A 27,050-nucleotide genomic window follows, 5' to 3' on the forward strand; every position below is an offset into this window, starting at 1 on the left:
TCCCTGTTTCCATGTCTACCCCAATTCACCTCATCTAATAATAATCACCTCATTTATCTCTGTTCATTCCCATTCACTCTTTGCATGTCATACATTCTTTGTTCCATTCTCCTAGTTTCTTCCTTAAAATGTCTTTCCATAGCTACTATACTCTTAATTATAAGGGCCACCCACCTACAATCATTAGAAACACCTCTTGTATATAATATGCTTTTTCTTTTTTACATTTAGACTATAAGCTCCTCATGGGCAGGAACAAAATTTAAGCCATCAGTAAGTTGCCACCCACCATGTTTGAGACACAAGGAAAACACTGGTAAGATTAAAAATATGAAAATTCTCTTTATTCTCCAAATATTCTCTTCTTATTATTTCACACATCACCACTGAATGGTAGTATGAATACTTCTATATCACAAAGACTAAAGTTTCCCTACAATAGTCTTAATCTTAAAAGCTTTATTGAGATAATTTAAATGAGGAAAGAATAACCATGAAAGGCCTTGAGCAAAGGCCAAGATGATAGATATTTTCAGTTACAAAGAAGTAATCAGTAATTGGCCTTTTACAATTGAAATATCACTTAAGTAAATATTTTCTCTTAACAGCAAACCTTGATTTCTATTAAAATAACTCTTTCTAAAATTAAACCTATACAGTAAAATGCTATTTGCTATCTTACTATTTTTACAGCTTTACTGCAGTCTAATTGACATAAAAGAAACTGCACATTTAATATAAAATGATGAGTTTGACATGTTTACCTATGAAGCCATTCGCCTCCCATAGGTTTCCTCACACCCCACTGTAATCCATCCTTTCCTCCCACTTTACCTCAGGCAACTAATGATCTGCTTTCTGCATTTTCCAGGATTTTATATAAATGGAATCACTTGATATGTCTTCATTTTCATCTGGGTTTTTTCACTCAGCATAATTATTTTGAGATTCATCCACTTTGTTGCACATATCAATAGCTCATTCTTCTTTATTGCTGAGTGGTATTCTATTGTATGACTATATCACAATTTACCCATTCACTTATCATTTGAAATGTGGGTTGGTTTCCCACTTTTGGGCTATTACAAATAAAGCTGGTAGAATATTTGTGTAAAATTCTGTGTGTGGCCCTATGAAAACATGTTTATATTAGGTAAGTATCTAGGAATGGAATGCCCAGGTAGTACATTAGATGTATGTTTACTTTCTAAAGAAACCACCAAATTGTTTTGCGATGTGGTTCTATCATTTTACATTCCCAAAAGCAGTATAAGGGTTTCAGTTCTACATCCTTGCCAACACTCGGTATGTTAATCTTTTTAATTTTAGCTATTTTAATGAATACGTAATGGTATATATATCATTGAGGTTTTATTTTTTTTAAAGATTTTATTTATTTGAGTGAGAGAGAGAGAGAAAACATGAGCGGAGGGGAGGGGCAGAGGGAGAAGCAGACTCCCTGCTGAGCAGGGAGCCTGACGAGGTGCTCGATCTGGGGACTCCAGGATCATGACCTGAGCCAAAGGCAGACACTCAACCAAGTGAGCCAGCGAGGCACCCCTTCATTGAGGTTTTAATCTGCATTTCCTTCATGATTAGTGGTGTTAAATATTTTTATGTGCTTACTTGCCAACAATACATATCTTCTTTAGTAAAGTGCTGGTTCAGATCTTTTGCTCATTTAAAAAAACTGGGTTATCTTTTTATTAATGAATTGTACCAATTCTTCATATTAGATACAAACATTTTGTCGGATATAGGTTTTATGTTATAATATTTCTCCTAGTCTGTAGTTTCTCTTTCATTTTTGAAACTTTTTTTGGGTGGGGGGCATCTGGGTGGCTCAGTTGTTAGGCATCTGCCTTCAGCTCACGTCATGGTCCCAGGGTCCTGGGATCAAGCCCCGCATGGGGCTCCCTGCTCAGTGGGAAGCCTGCTTCTCCCTCTCCCACTCCCCCTGCTTGTGTTCCCTCTCGCTGTGTCTGTCAAATAAATTTTAAAAAAAATGAAAAAATAAAACCTTTAAATAAAAAAAAGAAACTTTTTTTTTTAAGAGCAAAAGTTTTCAATTTTGTTGAATTTGAACCCTGAACAACATGGGTTTCAACTGCAAGGGTCCATTTACGCGTGAATTTTTTTCAGTAAATACAGTATGGTGCAGGGCAGTGCCTGTGTGGTTCAGCTGGTCAAGTGTCTGACTCTTGATTTCGGCTCAAGTCATGATCTCCAGGTTGTGAGACTGAGCCCTGCATAAGGCTCCATACTGGGTGTGGAGCCTGCTTAGGACTCTCTCCCGCTGCCCCTCCCCCCAAATTACAGTACAGTACTGCAAATGTATTTTTTCTCCCTTATGATGTTCTTAATAACATTTTCTTTTCTCTAGCTTACTTTATTGTAAGAATACAATATATAAGACATACAAAATATGTGTTAATCGACTATTTGCTCTCTGGTTTCTAGTCAACAGTAGCCTATTAGCAGTTAAGTTTTTGGGGAATCAAAGTTACATGCAAATTTTTGACTGTGTTGTTCAAGGGTCAAGTATACAGTTGTTTTTTCTCCCTTTTATGCCTTTTTTCTGTCCCATTTAAAAAATGTTTGACAAATCAACAAAACTAAAAGACAACCAATGGAATGGGAGAAGATATTTGCAATGACATATCAGATAAAGGGCTAGTCTCTAAAATCTATAAAGAATTTACCAAACTCAACACCCAAAAAATAAACAATCCAGGTACAAAATGGGCAGAAGACATGAACAGACATTTCTCAAAAGAGGGCATACAAATGGCTAACAGACACATGAAAAAATGTTTAACATCACCCATCATCAGGGAAATACAAATTAAAACCACAATGAGGGGGTGCCTGGGTGGCTCAGTCAGTTAAGAGTCTGCCTTCAGCTCAGGTCATGGTCTCAAGCCCCATGTTGGGCTCCCTGCTCAGCAGGAGATCTGCTTCTCCCTCTCCCCCTGCTCTCTCTCTCAAATAAATAAAGAAAATCTAAAAAAAAAAAAAAAAAAAAAAAGAGAAACAAAAGCGCCACAATGAAATACCACCTCACACTGGTCAGAATGGCTAAAATTAACAACTCAGGAAATAATGGATGTTGGTGAGGATGCAGAGAAAGCAGAACCCTCTCACGCTGTTGGTGGGAATGCAAACTGGTGCAGTCACTCTGGAAAACAGTATGGAGGTTCCTCAAAAAGTTAAAAATAGAACTACCCTACGACCAAGCAATTATACTACTAGATGATTTGAAGGGGCATATGCACCCCAATGTTTACAGCAGCAATGTCCATAATAGCCAAAATATGGAAAGAGCCCAGATGTCCTCGATGGATGAATGGATAAAGAAGATATGGTATATATATATATATATACACACACAATAGAATATTACTCAGCATAAAAAAGAATGAAATCTTGCCATTTGCAACAAAGTGGATGGAACTAGAGGGCATTATGGTAAGTGAAATAAGTCAGTCAAAGACAAATACCATATGAGTTCATTCGTGGGTAATTTAAGAAACAAAATAGGTGAACACAGTGGGAGGAAAGGAAAAATAAAGTAAGATAAAAACAGAGAGGGAGGCAAGCCATAAGGGACTCTTAACTACAGGGAACTGAGGGTAGCTGGACTGGAGGTGGGTGGGGGGATGGGGTAAATGGGTAATGGGCATTAAGGAGGGCACTTGTAATGAGCACTGGGTGTTATATGCAAGTGATGAATCACTAAATTCTACCACTAAACTAATACTACACTGTATGTTAACTACCTTGAATTTAAACAAAATCTTGAAAGAAAAAAAAAAAAAAGAAAAAATGTTTGACAAAACCAGAGTCACTAAAATTGTTTTCCTCTAGAATTTTTAAATATTTGTATTTCTTACATTTAGGTCCATGATTCACTTCAAGTTAACTTTTGTATATGATGTGAGGTAAGGGTCAAGGTTCATTTTTTGATACATGGCTATTCAATTGTTCCAGCACCATTTGATGAAAAGATTATCCTTTCCCCACTGAACTGCCCTTGCACCTTTGTCAAAAAATTAACTGACTGTGTGTGTGTGTATGAATATACTTCTGGACTTCTCTCTATCTATGCCAAAACTGATTACAGTACCTTATAATAAATCTTGAAATCAGTATAGTGAAACCAATAAATCCCCCAACTCTGGCTATTCTATGACCTTTGCATTTTCATACAAATTTTAAAAACAGCTTGTTAATTTTTACCTCCTTAAAAAAAAGCCTGAAGAATTCTGACTGGGATTACAATGAATCTTTAGGTCAATTTGGGAAGACCTGCCATCTTAAAAATATTTAGTTTCCCAATCAATGAATACAGTATATCCTTCCATTAATTCAGGGTTTTTTGTTTTTGTTTTTGTTTTTGACTGAAGGACTCTACAGTTAAGAAAGTAGTCATCTCACATAGGAAGTTTAGGAAGACCGTGGTAACTACAGCTTACAGTTGGGGGATCAAATAGCTGTGAAAAAAATACTTTCTTAAAAATTATTTAGGGATTATTTATTTATTTTTAAAGATTTTATTTACTTGAGAGAGAGGGAGAGAGAGAGAGAGAAAGTGAGCATGTGCTGGGGGGAGGGGAGAAGGAGAGGGAGAAGCTGGCTCTCCACTGAGCAGGGAGCCCAATGCAGAACTTGATCCCAGGACCCCGGGATCATGACCTGAAACAAAGGCAGACGCTTAACAGACTGAACCACCCAGGTGCCCCAGGGATTATTTATTTTTTATTGAGATATAATTGACATGTAACACTGTGTAAGTTTAAGGTGTACAATGTGTTGATTTGATACATTTATATAACACAATATGATTACCACCAAAGGGGGTCTGTTTCTCCCTCTCCCACCTCCATCACATCACATAATTATTTCATTTTGTAGTGAGAAACATCTTTGTACATATTATGCTTTTCTTTTTTCATACTGGGACTATAAGGTCCTCATGGGGAACAACGAATTTTAAGTCATCAATAAGATGTTACTCACCATGTTTCACACAAGGAAAATACTGGTAAGATAAAAGTATGAACATGTAAAAGTGCTACTTTTATTTGTTGCCACTGTAATTTTCAACTAAAATTAGTGAAAACTTTCCTACAATCTTTAAAGTTTAGAGAAACTATGGCCAAAAAACTCTTTTCCCATGTACTATTATTTTAAATGTAGAGCACAAGGACATTCATTGCAAATCATGCTCTCAGGAGCTATAAAATGAAATAAGATTAAAACAAAAAACCAACATTAGGATGACACTAATGTAAAGCCTTACTACTAAACAATATTAAAAGTATTTCAGAACTTTAAGTGGAAATAAACCTGATTTAAGAGATGTACTGCACGAACTCATAATTTACATTAAGTCATAAAAAAGAGAAAAAGTATTTCTCTGAGTTCTGCACACATATTTCAACTGTGAAGTATTTAAAGTAATTTGGACAATATTTAACAGTGACCCATCCTCCAAATTAATCAGTGGGTTTTCTTTCAATTACTAATCAGATGAACTTCCTTCAGATTATTCTTTCAAGTTTACCTTCCAACAAAAACTATTTCTTACAATAATAACGATGATGATGATGACGATAATGATTTCCAACAAAGCTTATTATCTGTATTTTAAAAACCAAAAGAAACATCTTAGGATTTTCAAAATTTTGTAATTTAAGAAACCAGTAACTTACATTTGGACAAACATGTAAGATAAGCAGTTATTGCATAAACAGCTATCCACAGTCTTCATCATTAATACAAAAGCTTTAAATTAGTCTTTTTACCTTTTATTTCCAATAAGCATAATGACCATGTTGGAATTGGAATGCTGGCGGGCATCCTCTAACCAGGTTGTCAAGTGGTTGAATGTATCTCTCCTAAATATAAAAGAAAATTTGATTACTATTTTCAAAGTGTTTCCCCAGTAGTGTACAATGAACAGTATACATTCCATTAAAAGTAACTATTTTTAGCCATATCCACTTATGTAATGAGAAACAGATCTCAAGTACAGTATCTGGAAATTAAATGTAACCTTGCTTTGGAAAATTCCAATGTATAAACAATATTACCAAATTGATTAACTTGGGGGTGCTTATTTATATAAGAAAACAATTTTGTTGCAGATCTCTGTAGTAAATTTAAATTTAATTAAAGACACACAAGTTTTAAAGTCAGATAGCCAGGGAATAAAGGCAAAACCATACTTTTGTAACTGGCAATCATGTTTATTTAGAGAAAGTCTCTGCATTGACCAAATGAACGATACATTTCCAAGTTCTCACCTTGTAATATCATACACTAGTAAAGCCCCTGCTGCACCTCTGTAATATGACCTCGTGATGGAACGAAAGGACTCTTGCCCTGCCTGTGAGGAAAGAAAAGGTTGAGAGTTTTCTTTAATAAAAACTGTCATCTACATTTTCTTTTTATTCATATATAGGATATGGGCATGTAGGGAATGAGCGTGTAAAGGAAAAGAAAACTTAACTTCACCAGTCTTAGGAAAAAGTCACAAAATACCACTATTGCTCAAAGTCAACCAGACGCACATGCACCCCCCACCCCCCCAACAAGACCTCTAAACCTTTTTTGGCAATCCCTGACAACCCAATTTACTGAATGGCTTCACAATACATGAATCATTATTAGGACACAGAATGGACTCCTAGCAACTAAGCTCTGAAGACAAATTTGAAAGGAAGCAAATAACCCAGAGCCTCACATTTGAATTCAATAACCCACTCCCTGGGGCAGCTGTTGACACTAGAATAAATAAAGTCCATTGTAAATAAATGATGAATGACATCTTTACGCCCACCATCTGCTGGTGTAAAGGTTGTTGGAAGGCCAAGGATGCAGATTTTATCAGTTATATCATAAACTGCAGTGAGCTTTCAACAGTCATCAGATGGAATTCTTTGAGCAATCATTTTATTATGAAAAACAGAAAATGGTTCTGAATTTAATTTATATATTTTTTTCTCCACACTTAATCAATTTCCTCTGTATGTGATATACAATGCTTGTCAAAAGGCAACAGGATGTAGAAGTCATCTTTATATCCACTTGTGAAAACAGACTTCAGAGATTATGCAAAATTAGTTAATTTCTCTCTTTTACTGGTGGCACTAATGTTCTGGTTTTTAAAAAGGCTGGTAAGGAATATACATACTGCCTCTGAGTTTAAAATTGAGATGGCTCTTATCAAAAATACTTTTGCATTTTTAATCACTTTTCTACTTTTGAGAAAAAAATAAATATGTAAATTAAGTAAACACAAAGCCAGTTTTCACAATTTTTGTATTCAAATCCACTAACCTGGAAAACATTCATGTTTGTATGCTGAATTTTGATCTTTCAGTGTAACTACGAAGCCCTTCCACCCCTCAGAACTCACACAGACCAAGTTCTGCCTTGTTCTAATACTCCACACACTTCCTTGTTCTTCTTGGCCCTGGCAACATACCCTCTCCTCTCCCTCCCATACCCCCCACCCCAGCGCCTAGCACTGGGTTTGGCACACGGCAGGCATGCAGAGAAAGCCTTTCCAATGAAAGAATGAATCCTAATGTCTTAATCAAGTGCACAAAATGGTCATTACTCTCATCCCACCTAAATAAGTGGACATCAGTAAATACTAACATGCTAAGATACAGTAAAAATAACTTCTCTTAAGTGGAAACTAAAGCTTAGGCCCTCTCTTGGTAACTTGCAAGCAATTCTGGCACATTGAAATAATGTCTTAGGCTAAACTGAAAACTGAGAAAGCCATCACACAAAAGAACTGTACAAATAACCAACTCATTTCATAGTTTGAGGTTAAAACATTAGATGATACTAGTTGGAAGCACGACATTTCATTAAAATTATTTTTGTATAATTTATTGAGATGTATCTTTCCAAAAAAGTTCTTTTAATGAATCCAAATTCAAAATATAAGCATTATGGGAATTTCTTTTTTAACTGCTTAGCACGGGAAAACTAAGGACTACATTTTTAAGAGATTTATTTCACTGGGAATTACATATACCAACTAAGGAGTCTTGGTAATACAAAAAAGGCAATTTTTTCTTTAGTTAGTCATCAGGTTTAGCGCTCTAAATATTGAGAAAAGGCAAAAGTCCTTTAAAACAATCTTGCAGGGACATTTTGTGAAATGAGTTAAAATGAATACACTGTCAAGAGGAATACCACTGTAAGATTTAAAACTTCAGTGTTTATAGCTCAGATAAAAAAACAGTAAAAGGGAACACATTTTTATTATTTCTTTTTAATATTTTATTTATTTATTTGTCAGAGAGAGAGAGAGAGAGTGCACAAGCAGGGGGAGCAGCAAGCAGAGGGAGAAGCAGGCTCTCCGCTGAGCAAGGAGCCCAATGCAGGACTTGATCCCAGTACCCTGGGATCATGACCTGAGCTGAAGGCAGACGCTTAACCGATTGAGCCACCCAGGCGTCCCGGGAAAACAGATTTTTAAAAAGGAGAACAGCACATGTCTATACACCATTCTCATTCTTCCTATATTGCTTTACCAAGAACATGTTATAATATGAAAATACTGTATATAATGGATCACTTTATACTGAATCCATTCAATCTGGTTTTGCCTACCATTACAAATTAAGCAAAAACTCGAGCAAATAAAAATCAAACATTCCAAGTAAGGTCTATGAACATAACCATGCATCTTAAAATCTATGATTACTTTAAAATAAGCAAAGATCAGTATTCAGAAGTTTCTGAATTCTTGAGACCTGCCTGGTAAGAAAGACACCCCACACACTGGCCTAGTCTCTCTATTAATGGTATTGATACCCTTGAAACAAATCTTGCCCAGTTAAGTCAACCTAACGTGGGACTCGAACTCATGGCCCCAAGATCAAGAGTAGCATGCTCTATTGACTAAGCCAGCCAGGCACCCCTAGCCCGTACCTTTAAAAGTGATTTCCAACTGCCTGATAAAGATCCCCCAATTTCACTTCCCCATTTGCCTGAGTCTTTCTCTTGCCAACAATTTTTGTGGTAACCCGGCTGGGAATTTAACTCCTCTTCCTCTCCTGTTACCTCCATAACATACAACTTTATACACAGTAAGCTACTGCTCAAATATTTCTAAATACCCTGGTTTTAAGTCTTAAGCTCTTGGGAATCTGCTATTTGTTTCTCTAGAACCTTATCTTCTTTAATAAAAGTCTTGTTCATAAAGCCAATCTGTTTTCCTACTGATATCATGCCCGTACTCTGAATATTCCTGCTTTTGGGCTTGTGTAACTCTGCCTGAGAAACTATTTTCCTCCACCTACCCAATTTTCCTTCTCCTTGAGGACCTGCTCAAACTCCCTGATTCTCTCACAAAGCTAGGAAGCTTGCCTACTATAGCCCATAGTTACTCATTTCTCCTCACAAACCCAAGAGCACTTCCATGTGATCATTTGGTTCTAGTACTGTTGATTATATAAAAGGTACACACTGCTCAAATGCTGGTCTTGTTTCCTCTTTAGTTCTCTTTGAGGGATAGCCTAACTCAGAATACTCAAGTCTATACAGTAGGCACTCACATTATGTTATCTTGACTGATCCCAAAGGGCCAATAAAGTTAGAAAATCAAGATCTGTGAGAATGAGTATTAGATAATACCTCTACTTTCATTGTTGATGATTTCTCTAACAATTCCAGCTACAAAGAACCCAGCCAAGAACCAAAAAGAAGAAAAGGACTTATAAGTAGCCAAGTAAGTTGTCCAGTGCCCAAGAATAAAATCTTGGGTACTTTTTACTAAAGATTCAACTTAAAAATCTAGACCTGTAATCAAGTAACTGCTATCATTCAGGAAAAAAGATTTTGAAATGAACACACATGAACAAAACTTTTCTTTTGGATGACAATAACATTAGTAAAAGTCAAAGTGATTTTTAGGCTGCCTGGGTCCACAGCAAGATAAAAAGTCAACCTGGACTATTTAAGTCTAGGCTTTCTAAGGGAGTCTCCTGCAGAAACAAAAGTGGATCATCCTGAGAAGAGAAACAGGATTGTTAATATCTAGAAAGAATAGCGATTTTAAATTCTTTAAAAAATTAAGCATATTTACTTTGAAAAAGAAAGGATTTCAGATTCTTTTAACACTGCCATAATAAGAGAAACTGGAGACTACAGGTGGGAAGTAAATATTCGTGTAGAATGAAATGTCTAAGATAGTTTCCCGTCCTGTAGTTGTTCAAGAGAAGGCTGATGAATAGCTGCCACAGGAGGCAAAAGCCTCTCCACCCCTGGGCTTGTGGGGCTGGGAGTGGAGAGGAGTGGCAGAGGTGGAACTGGGTCCTGGTGCTTGGTTCCAGGCCCTTTCCCTGGTCGCACTGAATTCTGGTCAGCCATCCTTAGCACCCCACTGATATATAAAAACACTCATTGTTTGGGGTAAGAAGTTGGGTATAAATGGATACATTTTACAAAGGACCAAAAAAATGCCTGTAATTTGCTGAGAAGGTACTTTCAGCATATAGGTCGTACACAACTATTTTTATACAGTTCCAATGTCTCATTTGAGGGGGAAAATATTGGTAAATCTAAAATATTTTGAGGGAAGTTGAGCAGAAACATGGACTTAAAACATCCATACTATAAATCTGGGGGGAGAGAATAAAATTTATTTGGATATACTAGGAAGGCAACTGAAAATGTGACAAAAAACAAAAAGAGGAGTAAGAATAAAAAAAGGCGGGGAAAGGCTGGATGAGGGTCTAAGAGTGAGAATGGACTTCTTAGGCCCTCGTTCCATCAGTCAAGGAGTAAGAACTGGGTGCAACTTGTTTTCTTCTTTGACTCACCCTGACAGAAACTAAGAATATCACACATTTGACTTTTGACCAAAGAAAAAAAGTTACACAGGGCCAAAGGAAAGTGCTTTATGGGAGGCACTGATAAACTGTTACCACAGCTTGCAGCAAGGCCTCTGGGGAGGATCTCCTGGCAACTATACTTACTATTTTCAAAACAAAGCAAAGATGCTGGATGGTGGATGTGGAAATCTTGCAAGGAAAACTTATTTTTACTTTTTGTGAATGGAAATGATGACAAACATCCCAAGATACTGGGACTTAGTCACTGGGGGAGAAAAAATCATTTCTTTAAGGCTGATGAAACAATAATATTTGGCAAATTTTTGTCTGAAGGATCCTAGGATGGTTTTGTAAATGTCCTGGGCCAGAAAAAGACATTATCCTTGCTACTAAAAATGTAGTTTCCTATCCAAAGGTATAGACATTTGATGATATGGGAAACTGTGTTCCATTCAGATATAAAACTAAGTGTGGAACCAACCTTAATGTGTGTCAGATAATGTCTATTAGAGAGTTTTGGAAGTTAGGTGAAAGAAGAAAACCATGGACAGTAAGAGGCAAACCTCTAAGGCAGAGACTCAAGAAGCAATTTTCAAAAGTAAATAAACAGAGTTGTTTGAACATTCTTTAAAATCTGAAACAGGCTATTGTGTTCCTAGCACCCTCCATGTGGAAGCCCCGGAATTCTTTTTTGGGAGTCATGATGTCTTCAAAGGTACTAGTCTCCTCTTTTAGATAGAGAGAAGACTTCCTCTGCCTTTACAGAGGAAGTGTGAGCAAGGTTTGTTTGTTTGTTTTCTTCTCTATTTCCCTTTCATACTGGTTCAAAATAAGTAATTACTACAGATTTCTTCTGAAAGATCACTGCAGTATAAAATAATCAACTCATAAGCTAAGGGGGGGGGAAGGCAGGACTAGTTAATCTATAAAAGAAACAACTGGGGGAATGAATGACTTTTTCAAGTTTCAAAAATTGGAGGGCAGGGGATTATTTAATAGAACACCTTAGGGATAGAAGAATGACTGAATACACTAGAATAAACTACAATGAAGTCGTTTGTGCCTCTAACGTCACATACTTTTCATTACAGTATCAATCTTCCCTCTGGAACTATGTACTTTAGTAATAATGTCTTTTTTTTTTTTTAAAGATTTTATTTATTTATTTGACAGAGAGAGACACACCGAGAGAAGGAACACAAGCAGGGGGGTGGGAGAGGGAGAAGAAGGCTTCCCGCCGAGCAGGGGGCCCGATGCAGGACTCGACCCCAGGACCCTGGGATCATGACCTGGGCCGAAGGCAGACGCTCAACGACTGAGCCACCCAGGCACCCCAGTAATGATGTCTCTTGAACATATCCAATGATCCTACCAGCTGCTTAGAATGAGATGCTTTACTCATTCATTCAATAAAATCTACCAAACATTTTATCAGTCAACAATCTATGAATGTAGACACAAAGCTAAGTACAATACAGATGGTCCTTTCCCTCATGCTTATTCTGAGGAGGGTAAACAAACAACTATAGTAACAGCAGGGTCAGAGCTCCAACAAAAATATGCATAAAATACTATGGGGAGACTCAGCTAACCCATGGGTGTCAGAAAGGCTCCACAACAGTTGACATCTGAGCTGGTCTTAAATGGAAAAAGGGAGTAAAGTACTTCGAGCAAAGCAAGTATTCATGCACAGTACAAGGTATGAAAAATGTGTTTATTATAGAATAGCAAGTAGTCTGGTTCACACTTCACTGTACTGGTTGGTTGATTAGGTAAAAAAGCAACCTAGCTTATGCAAAACAATCAGTTCTGAAAAAGAAGAGTAAACTCTTTTAATATAGAAGTAGAAAATACTTCCTTTTGGCTGGAGAGCATTAATTTTAAATCTCTAGGAAGGAAGGGACTTTGCATATTTCATTTTTCTCTTTTCCATGCAGTTTTGAAATCATGTTGCCTGAGAGAATATAAATCAAAAAGGTTATGAGACACTACAGGCTCGGGGTCGGAGAGGGACCCTAAGAAACAGTAAAAGCATAAATCTCCACTTAAAAAGAAGAGGTAAGAAACCACAAGAACCTAGAGTCCAATGTATAACTCTGGGACAGAGCAAGATAGAGATGTAGAGTTTTCCATTTCAGGGACGATTATGTGATACGCAGAAAGGGTAAGGAAACCTCGGTCTCACGACAGCCTGCAGCAACTTTCTTGGTCTTCTTGAGAATCAAGTCTGTGAGACTGAATATTCTCCAAGGTTGCTTCCTTCAGTAATTATTATAGGTGACAGGTAAGAAACCAAGACTGAGTGACAAGAGAAAAAAAAACAACAACGGGTATATAATGATAAAGTTCCCCATATTTTACTTTTTAAATTTATTTATTTTTTAGATTTTATTTCTTTGACACACAGAGAGAGAGATATCACAAGGGGGGAGGGCAGAGGGAGAGGGAGAAGCAGGCTCCTGGCCGAGCAGAGAGCCTGATGTGGGGCTCGATCCCAGGACCTCGGGATCATGACCTGAGCTGAAGGCACCCAGGTGCCCCAAAATTCCCCGTATTTTATATTTCATTTAATAGTTTAGAGAATATGCTCTTTGTCCTAACAGGTGACCTTTTTTGATCTTTCTCAACTGGGGATCCATGAAGAATTAAGTCTTAATTGCCCTACAGCAGTGGTTCTCAAAGTGTGATCCCAGGACCCCTCAGAGTCCCCGACTCTTTAAGAGTCCACGAGGTCCTCTGTTTCCCAACTACCTATTTGTGTGAGGGTGTATCTTCTTCTATACTCCAACTAAACACACATAAGACTCAAGGAAGAAGCAGATATGAGAATCCAAGCTGTTTTCTATTAAGTAGACAGTGAAGAGATTTTTCAAAATGTAACAAACCAACACTTCTCACTGGAAAAATAAAAGTTTTGTTTTCGAAAAACAGTCAATTTTTTGTTTTGGAAAAACATAGTCAATTCCCATAAAAACTGCTTTGCTTATCCTAACATATGAGTTTATTATGCTTATTTTTTAAAAGATTTTATTTGAGAGAGAGAGAACGAGCACGAGTGTGCACGGCAAAGGGGGGAGGGACAGAGTGAGAGGGGGGTAGCAGATTCCCCGATGAGCAGGGAGCCTGACGAGGGACTCGATGCCAGAACCCTGGGATCATGATCTGAGCCGAAGGCAGATGCTTAACTGACTGAGCCATCCAGATGCCCCATTATGGTTATTTTTAAATGTCTGCACTGGGCAGGGAGCCTGCCTGAGATTCTCTCCCTCCTCCTCTGCCCCTCCCCCAGCCTTTCTCCCTATCCCTCTCTAAAAAAAAAAAAAAAAGTTTCTCAATTTTGATTTCTACTATGGTAAATACTGATAGCTATAAGGCACATAAGCAAAGGCCCTTTGGGGTCCTCATTAATTTTTAAAAGCATAAAGAAAGGGATTCTGAGACCAAAAAGTTTGAGAACCACTACCTTAAGGCATCCATTGTATGTAATAAAGTAACTTCTCTTTTATGAATTTAAGTTGGGAGAATAGAGAAAACAGTCACTCAAATCCTGTTCTGTGGTTCAAATCCCAGGTCGAGCCCCGCACTGGGCTCCCTGCTCAGCGGGGAGCCTGTTTCTCCCTCTCCCACTGCCCCCTGGCTTGTGCTCTCTCTATCCAAAAAAACAAAAGGCCATACAGCCTGGCAGGGAATGGAACAGGCACTCAGTGACTATAAGTGCGAGAAGCAAGGTGGCTTCAAGTGGTTGGGACTAAATCAAACTTTTTATTTTTAATTTTTTAAAAAAAATTTTATTTGAGAGAGAGAGAGTGTGAGAGTGCGAGCACACGCGTGCACAGGCAGGGGGAGCGGTAGGCAGGCAGGCAGGCAGAGGGAGAGAAGAAGCAGGCTCCTGACTGAGCTGAGAGCCCGATGCGGGACACAATCCCAGGATCCCGGGATCATGACCTGAGCTGAAGGCAGACGCTTAACCGACTGAGCCACCCAGGCGCCTCGCAAACTTTTATTTTTAAATCAAACGTTTAATATTAACAAACTGTCAGATCAAGTGACTCTACAGGGTTTACATTCGTTATTTTATCTCATACGTGTACTTTAAATACGCTGCTGCTTTATTTTCTTAAAAACATAGTTTCTAGAGCATTTCCACTTAAGACCACATAGCCTGAGCATTTGTTCAGATATGTTCACTAACACCCAACACCTGCAGTACACCTGTTGAAAAACGCTGCATAAGATAACCTAATCTTTTCTGGCACCACATTTCATCTCATGACTGCAGGGGTGCTGGTATCCAACAAACCATAATAGGCATAAAACGACATTAAAACAAAACAAAACATATACTGTACTTTCACAAAACAACTTTATTGAGGGCATACAATGTATTTACTATACTTACCGTATCCCATATCTGAAGTTTTATCTGTTTCCCATCAATAGTTATCATTCGAGCACCAAACTCTACACCTGAACAGACAAAAAATGACTTGTTACACAAACTAGAAGGACTATATTTCACATTTAAGGATTTTTAAAAAAGGATGTCTTTTTCCAGGACATACTATGCCAGGTGATACATAGATAAACTTTAACAAATATCGCTCCTATCCTTAGAAAACATATAATCGAAGGCAGAGGTGCTAAAAAGCATAAGGTAAAGACACAATTAAAATACTAAGATATTCAAGTCTAGTACAGTTAGAAAACAAACTGTGGTCTTCCTGTTTCACAGGCTCAATAATATAAAAACAACTAGAAGTGAGATTCAAGAACCATAATTATTAGTAACAAATACTAAGATTTCTTAAAAACTATTAATGTGGTATAAAAATCACTGAAAGGGATAAATGCACTTCAACATCACAGTTTTGGTTCCCAGTGTGGGTTATCAACTAGAAAAGAAATCTCCAAATCTACCCAGGAGAGATAACCATTGTTTAAACATACTTCCAAACATTGCTCCATAGGTAGCATATTCTGTGTATACACACAAAAGTATACAATTTATATAAATGGGACCATATAAATGCTGTTCTGCAATCTGCTTTTCAGTCAATAACATAAACATTATTCCAGATCACAAATCTCATTACACATCAATAAATATATAAAACTATGCCATTATTTTTGATGGCTGCATAATAAGCCAACTTTACTGAGCTGGTACTCTATTGCTACAAATTCAGGTCATTCCCAAATTTTCACTAAGTAGTTAAAATGGAAATGAACTTTCTGCATACTTTTTTCAGCCCATGATTATGATTTTAGGCAAATTACAGGAAACAGAATTGTAGGTCAAAGGGAGTATATACTTTACACTTATAAGTTAACTACTTAGGCTTTTTTCCTTCATTTATCATCTTTTTTTGAAAGCACTCAGGCAATCATCAAAACAGGAGGAGGAGAAAAGAGGATAATTTCAGAACAGCACACAGCTGTGAAGGAGATTCTGAAAGAAGTCTATCACATATATTACACCAAGTCATTACTGCTTGAAGTGTGCTCTATCAGTATTTAGATCAGAGTCAGGGTGAAGGGAAGACACACATGGTCCTCAGAAACCAGATGTCATCCTGGCAGAAAAACAGCTTCTAGTTGCCCAGGGAAGGGCATACTGCCCAGTGTCAGAATTCCATTTCAGCATCTCCTGTAATTCCCCCAACCATGATCAGGAGGATGGGATAGACAGGTAATTTGTCCTTTCATGATATGTAACTTGAAGGTTTTAGTCTACATTTTAATACTGATTCCATCCTAGGGACATAGCCAATACCAAAAAACTAATGGTATGTTTCTCAGCCTCAGAAATAAAGAAAAGGTAGAGACTAGGCTCAGGAGTCATGATGTACTAGAATGAAAAATGCAAAATTCCAAAATTATGCCATATAAAATCATTTTTTATATCTACCTAACTATATATTCATTACAAATACATGTACATACATACATACATATATTCACATGTATTCTGTGCTGCAAGGTGGGAGACACACAAAACAACCACCCATCAGCTTACCATTAATGACATGAAAACGAGAGTAGCTGAGGGGAGAAACCAGTGGCTAAATATTATACAAATGTTCTTTGAGGTGTCAGTATTTAAAAGGAATGTACTAATATACAAAATTCTACATAGCTAGACATTTAACTAGGTGGGAGCCTTTTCATGACTCTATTGTTTCTAGCCACAAACGAGAGAGAGAAATCCTGTTTTTCCTTTCATTGTCATAGGCGAGCTTTTAACCATAATCCGAAAATGATGCACTGTTCACCGGGATTAAAGATTTCTTCAACCCAACGCATAATGTCAAATTTGACAAACAACAACAACAACAACAAACAACTAAAAACTAGAAATAGACCCTTGGACTGATACCAAGGTTGGACAGGCAAGGCAAGCAAGGGCAAGCAGATGCTCCTTCTCGGGAACTGACATCTTGAGCACAGGGACACAGATATGACAAGTGACCGGCATGCATTCTGTCCCAGCAGATGAAAGGCGCAGAAAAGCTCCTGCTTCCTGGCCCCTCACATGCTTCATTCCTGCCCACTCCCAAGTCCAAGGCTTCTCTCTTCTGTAGGTTCTATATAAAACTCCAGGTATTCTAATATATATCCCCTTTTGCTTAACTTAGCCACAATTGCATTTTGGTACATTTATCTCTTTATTCAAGGTAATAAAGGTTGTTTGAAACGAAACAAAAACAATCTGATTTCAGCTTCAGAACCGTAACTCTTTCTCATTTACCTACTTGTAACTGGGCTCAATGCGGGTTTTACCTTTGTAGTCTATGTGGCAAAAGAAAATACTGAAACCTAAATGTCCTGTAAGACTCGGTAACACACAAAAAACTGAAAACCTTATTTCTCTTCTGCATTATTAAAATTTTTTAATCTTTTTCCTTAAGTATATACATATGCTTGAGAATCCCATTTTCCCTATCTTTTTTTCAAGGGATAAACCATCATCCTCTATGCCCTTGAGGCTCTCTTCCCAGATACATTTTCAATTAACAGCCAATTTGGCAGCCAGAGAAATTGTCTGTGGAGCCAAATGCAAGAAGGCCTCATTTACCTGACATTGTTAGGGAGCAATTCTGATTTTTTCAGATATGTTATTCACTTGCAACCTTCCAGAACAAAATACTCTGAATGTAAGTAAATACATACACTTTTTACCTCTCTCTAGATCATTATCATCCTTACATAGTAAGAACTTGAAACCTTGCAGAGTAACCATTTATTGAGCATTCAATGATCGATACCTACTAACTGTGGGACCTTGGGCAAATTGTTAAATCTCTTCTGCGTCATAGTTTTCTTATCGTAAAATGGTATAAATGATACCCATCTCCTAAGATTTTTTTCAAGACTAAAATGGTTATTACACACAAAAACACAACAGTGTTTGGCATAAAGTACTCAGTATGTGTGAGCTATTATTATTATTCCATACTGTACACCAAAATTTCTAAACCACCACTCATATAAACTAATGATGACAGCCTGTTTGAGAAAGAGCCACCTATTGGAGCCAGGTGATTGTGGGGCTGCCAAAGCAGAGAGCAGAGGTAGACCAGCAAGAGAACATATGGACTTGTTCCAGGACCTAGACGTTATAGAGGTTCAAAACAGGGACTTGTGGGAAGAAGACTTTATTCCCCTAATTCTGGAAACAAGAGGAAAATGAGATATTAAAGAGTAGTTCCCCTAATTTTCTATGAAAAATGAACAGCACATGCCATACTTAAAGGTAAACCACTAGAGAAATTCAAATTACAGAGAAAATGATTATAATGCCCTCAACTTGTACATTATTCTAGAGATTTTGGTCACAAATTATAAGAACAAAACTAAAAGGTGCAAATGTTAGCTAAAGAAAAAATTATGACTTACAGATATGACCAGGCTACCCAGAGCATGCAAACTAAGTAAACAAAAATAATGGTGGGAAAAAACCTCTATCCACAATAGTAACGAAACCTATAAAATACCAAAATAAACTTAAAAAAAGCACAAGGCCTGTATGAAGAAAATTATAAAACTTTACTGAAGGGCATTAAAAAAGTTGGAAAAAATGAAAACACACGTGTATATAAACAGGTGATCTTAATATACTAAAAAATGTAAATTGTCTCCAAATTAACCCATAAATAAAATTCTTCTCAACCTTTAAAAGCCTCACTAGAAATTTTGCATTTTGGCAAACTGAGACTAAATTTCATTTGGAAGAACAAATTCACAAGAATGATCAAGAAAACTTAGAAAAGGAAAAATGCCCATCACAAATTAAGTAGACTACAGTTACTATAAATATCACTGTGATATTTTCTCATGAAAGAGGGGGAAAAAAAAAACAACCCCAAAACAAAAAGAAAAACCCCTAAACATAAATGGAATAGATTTGAGAGCACCCTAACAGGCTTGCTTACATATGGAGATTTAGCATAGGATAGAGGTAATAGTTCAAACAGGAAAGAAAGATGGCTTATTTAATTAATAGTATGGGGCCACATGTTATATGTGGATTAAAGAAAATCATATACATGGCCATATACCAGATAGGGTACAAATTTATAGTATTCGAAAAATAATTAAGAGAATATTATATAAGTTTTGTATTGGGGAGCCTTCCTTAATAAGGCCTGAAAGATATAAAGAAAAACATCAAAGGATCTAACAAAACAAAAAACAAACTAGTACTAGAAGGGGCAAAGATAAAAACAGGCAATTCAAAGAGAAAAGACATAGAAGTAGTTCTTAAACATATAAAAAATGCTCAGCCTCACTAAAAATTCAGGAACTGGAAAGTAAAAAAAAAACACTTTTCTCTCTCCATTTCACAGAGTAATAACACAGAAGCAGCAGCGAAGGGCAAGGACAAACAGCAACAGGTACTTTTTTCAGTACTCCGGTGGAGGGAGTGCAAACCAGAATAGCTTTGTGTGATTGCTTATGAATACATTTTAAAATTCTAGAAGGCGACATACACACCAGTGGATGCTGGAGGGCCAAAGGCAAGTCATACGGGGAATTTAACTTTCTCTGGATTTTTAACAATGTTTTCATAATAACCACACCCTGTCAAGAAAATACATTTACATTTTATTATTCAGGTAACATAGACTTTGTGAGCTCTAAATTAGATGTTCACAGGTCCTCTAAGCTACCTTCCTAGTTCTTGGCAATGTTATTTTAGGTAACTAGAGTTATCTCAGAAAACTGAATCCCAAATAAATGAGATGCGTTTTTAACTGATTTGTGGGAAGCCAGATACAAGAAATAATGCTTTGATTCTACCACCTTTCCCCCCAATGACTACTCTGTCGTTTCTTATAGGATGACTAGTTTAAGAACGTGGGGGAGATAGGCAGGAAGATGGCATCAACATATAAATGGCCTGGCCTCTAGATCAGTGTTTGTCAAACTGTCCATTAGTAGGTAGTCAAATAAATGTAGTGGGAATTAGTGGGCTGTAACTAGAATTATCTCTATACAATGTAATTAAACAGCATTAAACAAATGTACCCATCAAGAACTGTAATGTTAAATGTTACTTTATGAAGCTTTCTACCCAGACAGAGAGTATATTCTAAATATAGAATCCTTATATGTACCAGGCCCTGGAGATACAGCAATGAACAAAACAGATAACTCTGCTATCATGAACTTAACTTTTATACTGGAGGGAGACAATATACACTTAAAATCACTTATATAAAAAGTTAAGGAGAAAAATCTAGGCGAGAGGATGGGTATGAGGGTGTGTGCGTGCATACAGGTACACTTGCGAAGACGTAGCAGGAAAAAAATCAGGAGCTGTTTGGATCACGTTAAATGATCACCTAAGAGAAAGGAGAAGGCTGAGGCAGCAGCTGGATATGTACACATGGGGAGGAGAGAGCCTAGTCGGAGTGAATTCAAAAAAGAATGAGGGGAGGAGAAAAACGAGAGATAGAAAATACAAACAATTCTTTCTGAGGACTTTTGCTAAAAGGGAACAAAAGGATTGAAAGCTGGAAAAGGTAAGTCATGAAAAATGACAATCAAAAAGGGAAAAATGAATGACACCTAGGAGAAAAAAGAACTGCTGAAGCAGTGTTCTTGAGCAGGCCTTGGCTAGCATCTCCTAGTTCATCCAGGTAGCAAGGAAAAGGTGGAGTTTAAGGGCCCAACACAGGTAGGTAGGTCTACGTGGTGATGGAGACTTGTGAAAATGCTCCTCTGCTTGCCTCTATTTTCTGAAATAGAGACCAAGGTTATTATAGGAGAGAAAGAAAGGTGCTGCATGCTTCAAGAGCAAGAAGGTCTAACACAGTTGTACAGGACAGTGGAAAATGAATGGACTGGGAATAAAGTGTAATTGTCAAGCAGCTGGAAGTTAGTGTCTAAGAAATTAACAGGACATTAGTTAGCATAGCTCTGTGTTCTTCTCCAAGCAGGATGGAGTGGGTAGTCAGATTTTACTTATGGGTTAGCCACAAGAATGTGATGAAGCAAAGGAGGGGACGGGGGATTGAGGGTGCATGCAGGAGTGATTAGAATGACTTAATTACAGTGGCTAAAATTAAAGCTGGGTAAGGAGGGGAGCAGGACCACCAGAGGCGTGAGAGTAGAAAGACAGTAGGATCAATGGATTATAGGACTGATGGGCCAAATAAATCGTTAGTGTTAGCAACTAGAGGGTGTGAGTTGGAAGGATGGGAGAACAGTCAAAAGGCCAGATGCATGAAACAGATTCTGGAGTGCTTCCGGATACTGGTAATGCACAGGTCCTGGGCGTGACTATGGGAGTGAGTAGCTGAGGCAGAGGGGAAGCAAGATCACAGGAGGAGAGGAAGTAAAGCACTGAGAGGCCAGGATGTGTGTGTGTGTGTGGCGGGGGGGCATGGGAGGTGCACTCACATGTATGCATAAGTCAATAATATAAAACAAATTCCTAGCTGGGTAATCAATATTTAAAAGCCACTGCTCCAGTGCTTCTCAAACTTCTCATAGGAATCACTTGGAGATCCTGCTCAAATGCAAAATCTGACTCCGTAGACTCTTTAACAAGCTTCCACAGAATACTGATGCTGCTGGTCAGTGCAACAGCGCTTGAACACACCTTCTGAGTAGCAAGGCTCTAGTCTAGACCTTCAGTGTAACTGGATCCAGGATGCTATTTGTAAACTGCTTCTTTGATTCCTATGTTAACAATTCTCACTGAGACAGTAGTCAAAGGGTAAGGGGTATTTCATAGACTCATCCTTGTCTTTTACTTTCTATGCTCCCCTGTTTAATACTTCTTAGTCATGACCCGACCTTAGCTTTTTCACCTTCTTCTATTCATCAGACAAAGGAAAGTATGCAGCAGAATCAAGAGAATGTCTTATGCCTATTTCAGCAAACACTCCAATGTTCCTTTAAAACAAATACATGCCACTAACCTGAAAAATAAATTGCCACGATGGGTGTCATAAGGTATAGCAGTCAGGGTCCAACCAGAAAAACAGAAACCATATTTAAATATTTAAAACAGAGGGAATTTAATGTAGGGAGTTAGTTACAGGAAAGAAAGAGCTAAGAAGCTCAAAGAAGGGATGGCGAAGAAGCCGAGAGATTAACACCAGCAGGAAAGTGCTACCATCCCGAGGCTGGGGGAACAGAGAATCCGGGGTTGGCAGACCTTAGAAGCCAGACCATCAGTGGGCCTGTCACCACCAGAGGTTGGGGCTAGAGTCTTGGAGGACATAAAGTTAATCCAGGCAGACAGAGAAAAGAAGACGCTTGGCTTCCCTTTGCTTTTAGCCTCCGACCTCCCAAAGCCACCCACCAACAAACCCAGAGGGAAGCCAGCTGGTACAGCTGCGGGACTTACAGTTCCAAACAACCCCCTTTGGTCCACCTCCTCTCTCTCCACATCGGCCTTGCCGATTTCTGACAGCAGGCTTAAGCCCATCCTCTCCTTCTAAGGTGCCCTAACACCTTAGAAATGTATACGAAAACTTCACGAAAAGGGAGACACTTTCGGTTAGTTCCCTATATTAAAACCAACTGAGTCAGGCCTAAGAGACAGCTACCCAGGTTTAGACCATCTGGGCAAAGAGCAGATTCTACACAAAACTGAGCTCACTGAAGTTAAACTATGAAATGAAATAAGGACCAGCATGAAACAATAGTACCTGTTTTACCCTTCATTACTGTATATACTTAAAACTAGTAAAATTAAAATGGAATCTGAATATTCTCATTGATAGGAGCCACTTAGGAAAAGATTTCCATATATCCACAAAGTACATGTGGTTTGGCTGAAAATTATTAATTCATCTAATAATTTGATTAACAAACTCTATGTTTGATTTGATATTCTAAAAATACACAGGACATGAGAATCAACTTGCTTTTAAGGATGATTTAAAGATATCTGTAGAAAATAAGCAGTCACCGGCTGAGAAGATACACCAAGCTATCAGTTATAAAATCAAAGTAGATTTCAGTCTAACAGTTACTGGTAACTGTCTCATTTATTCTTTGCAACTTAGGACACTAAAAATGCCTGCTGGCAGTTTTTCTCAATTAGTAATTATAGGTAAACCTAAAGCATCTACCATGTTGCCCGGCACTGTTCCAATGCTTCACATTTATTAACTCACTTATTGCTCACAATAACTTTGTGAGATTGGTACCACTATTATTCTCATTTTACAGATAAAAGAAACTGAGGCATGGAGTGGTAATGTGGCTTACCCAGCTAGTTAGTTGCACAGCCTTGATTTGAATCCTGGCAAGCTGGTCTAGTCTCTGATCATACCCCTATGCTATATTGTTTTGCAATCATTTGTTTAATTGTTAAATACAATCAAAATCTTAAAATATTTATGTCTTCCTGCTGTTTTCTGACCACTTTTACAAAGTTGGATAATATTTTTACCATACTCACATATTTTTAAAAAGTGATGGGATGAAACTGCACAGCAACAAATCTAGTTCATGGATTCTTTTTGATTCATCATCAATAGAATGGACCCCCTTTAGCACATTCCATTTCTACTACCCAAAACTTCTGAATGTTTCTCATCTCTTGTATAAAACTTACCGATAGTCAGGTCATGCACTGGCTGAAACCTCTTGTCTGTAAACTGTAGCAATAAGCATGATTTACCAACACCTGAAAGTTAAAAAAATATATATTATGAGACAAAACTCACAAAAATTAAGAAACACTTTACGAAAGCACAGAGAAAGGAGGCAGCTAGGGTTTCTGGTGCTCTGTAAACAATCTAACCAGAAATTCTCGGTGCTCTGATTTCCTGGGAAATTATGGGATTGATGATTCAGGTGGAAGGTGTTAACCAATCCAAAACACCTTTTCATCCTTCGTTATTCATTCGACATTTTAATCTGAAAGGTAAAACTGGCAAGAACTCTTAGGAGACAACCAGGCAGGTCCCCCTAGTAGCCCCTACCACAGTACTCTAGCAATTAAGGGTTAATGCCTTTGTTTTTTTGTGTAGTAGTGAAAATATTTAAAAACAAAGTAATCTCTTTTTGTAGTTTATCTTACCTTCCTACAAACAACCAACCAACCAAATTGGCAGTTAAATGTGTGGGATCTACTTTGCTCTATCTTCTGGCTAATTCATTTCAGGATCAACTCTGGTTTTTTTTTTTGTTTTTTTTTTAAGATTTTATTTATCTGAGAGAGAGAGAGAGAGAGAGAGAGCAGGAGCAGGGGGAGGGGCAGAGGGAGAAGCAGGCTCCCCGCTGAGCAGGGAGCCCAATGTTGGCAGGACCTTGGGATCATGACCTGAGCTAAAGGCAGATGCTTAACCAACTGAGCCACCCAGGCGCCCCCAGGATCAACTCTAATCTGAATTGCATCCCTTCACTCTATCACCAAATTTCACTTCCCTAAGGTCATGAATAACTTCCACAGTCCTAATTAAAGATAAATTTTCTGTATTCATCCTACTCATCCTCTGAGAACTGGTTACTGAATACCACACCATCTTCCTACTCATTTTCAGGCCCTTATCTTCACACTCAACCAACTCTGCTTACTTCAGAGCATCCTGTGCTTCCTTCATTCTTGCACTCAAAAGGCTTTACTGAAATGCTAACTGTGCTTTGCACTTGGGACCTGAAGATACAATCATGTGGAATGTTTCCTTCCTTACAGTCAAGTACAGGTAGAAAAATTAAACATTACAAATGACAACCTATATGAACTGTAATTTGAAATAATTATAACTGCCATTTCAAAGAAGAGAGGACTATGAGGAAGAGTAACAAGATTAATTTAGACTGAAGGGCTGGAGGCCTTTCTGAAGAAGTGACACTTAAACTAAGCTGTTCAAGGTCTTCTAGATTATAAACTTAATGAGAGAAGATGATGAATACCTTGCTGTCTTATGGCAGAGATAAGGCAATTAATGATTTTGCTGAATGATTGGCCCTAGTGTCAAATGTTACAAAGATTGTCAAAATGCCCAGTAAACAAATCAAAGAAATGTGTGTGTATATGGTTATGCTTTGGGAAATACTTTATTTGTTCAAAGTTTTCTGAATGTTTTAACTAAAAATAAACATATTTGACCTTAATTTTCTTCTTTTCTTTTATCCATGATTTCTTTTTTACATTACAAAAGGTGTAAAGCCAAACTCATTTTATCAGATTTCTAGCTCCTCTGAATAGCCTTTCAGATCTAGGATAGAAAGGAAATCATTTTTTAAGTGTGAAGGTACAAAATAAGTGAACATTCGAGATATGAATCTTCAGGTTTCTTTTTTTTAAGATTTAAAAAAAATATTTTTAAGTACAAACATGGGGTTTGAACTCACGATCCCAAGATCAAGAGCCACAGGCTCTAGGACTGAGCCAGTCAGGTGCCCCAAGGGTTTGCTGTTGTTTTTCCAGATTGGGAGGGGGAGGGGGCAGAAGGAGAGGGAGAGACAGAATCTTCAGCAGGCTCCACGACCCTGAGGTCATGACCTGAGCCCAAATCAAGAGCTGGACGCTTAACTGACTGAGCCACCGAGGCAGCCCCCCACCCCTTTTAAGTAGACTTTTTGTTTTTCTTTCCTTTTTTTTTTTTTTACTTTTTATTTTGAAGAGCAATTTTAGGTTCACTAAAACTAAAAAGTGGGGGGCGCCTGGGTGGCTCAGTTGGTTAAGCGACTGCCTTCGGCTCAGGTCATGATCCTGGAGTCCCGGGATCGAGTCCCGCATCGGGCTCCCTGCTCAGCGGGGGGTCTGCTTCTCCCTCTGACCCTCTTCCCGCTCGTGCTCTCTGTCTCTCATTCTCTCTCTCTCAAATAAATAAATAAAATCTTTAAAAAAAAAAAAAAAAAAAAATAAAACTAAAAAGTGGGCAGAAAGTACGAAGTTCCCATATACTTTCTGCCCCACAGGAACACAGCCTTTTCCACCAATACTATCTATACCAGAGCCATCACACTTGCTACAATCCATGAGCCTACACTGACACATAACTATCAAAGTCCATAGTTTACATTAGGGTTCACTCTTGGTGTTGTCTATTCTACGGGTTTTGACAAATGTATAATGTATTTACCACTATGGTATCATACAGAATAGTTTCACTGACCTAAAAATCCTCTATGCTCTGCTTATTAGTCCCTCTCTCACCTCCAACCCCTGGGAAATGCTAATCTTTTCACTGTCTCCATAGTTTGCCTCTTCCAGAACGTCATATAGCTGGAATCAACAGTATATGTAGCCTTTTCAGATTGGCTTCTTTCACTCAGTACCATGTATTTAAGATTCCTGTGTCTTTTCATTTCTATTTTTAAACATCCAAATTTTCCCATGTGGTATACAAAAAAATTATAATTAGAAATCACATTTTATTGTGATTTATTGATTTTTATTGTGAAACCTCAAGAATCATCTAACAGACTGGCAATTATTTAAGTAATACAAGAGCCTAAAAATCTTTCTTACCTCACAACAGAACATGTATTGCTTTAGTGATACTTTAAGTGATACCACTTATTCTGAACCAAGTGCTAGTTAAATATAGAAAAGGCTTGCTGATTGGTTCTTCACTTTAAAAACTCCATATTCCTTCTTCAGGTAATCAAGTATCTTTCACGTTAGAGGGTTTGGGTAATTTGCATCCTTTGCAGGACATCTTTGATTTAATACTTGTCCTTTTTATAATATAAAATTGGCAAAAATCTCCA

At 37.7% G+C, this 27,050-nt stretch overlaps 1 protein-coding gene across 1 annotated transcript in view; it reads right to left on the minus strand.

The window, feature by feature from the left end:
- RAB2A (RAB2A, member RAS oncogene family) overlaps positions 1 to 27,050 on the minus strand; it is an 89,781-nt gene that overhangs the window by 33,081 nt on the left and 29,650 nt on the right. The window contains exons 2-5 of the mRNA XM_078072359.1: positions 23,941 to 24,012; positions 15,262 to 15,329; positions 6,309 to 6,391; positions 5,808 to 5,900 (exon numbers count right to left, since the gene is read on the minus strand). Of these exons, the coding sequence (XP_077928485.1) occupies positions 5,808 to 5,900; positions 6,309 to 6,391; positions 15,262 to 15,329; positions 23,941 to 24,012 (316 nt within the window). The remainder of the gene's footprint in view (positions 1 to 5,807; positions 5,901 to 6,308; positions 6,392 to 15,261; positions 15,330 to 23,940; positions 24,013 to 27,050) is intronic.

Source organism: Halichoerus grypus, chromosome 5, assembly GCF_964656455.1.
Source record: "Halichoerus grypus chromosome 5, mHalGry1.hap1.1, whole genome shotgun sequence".
Classification (NCBI taxonomy): Eukaryota; Metazoa; Chordata; class Mammalia; order Carnivora; family Phocidae; genus Halichoerus; species Halichoerus grypus.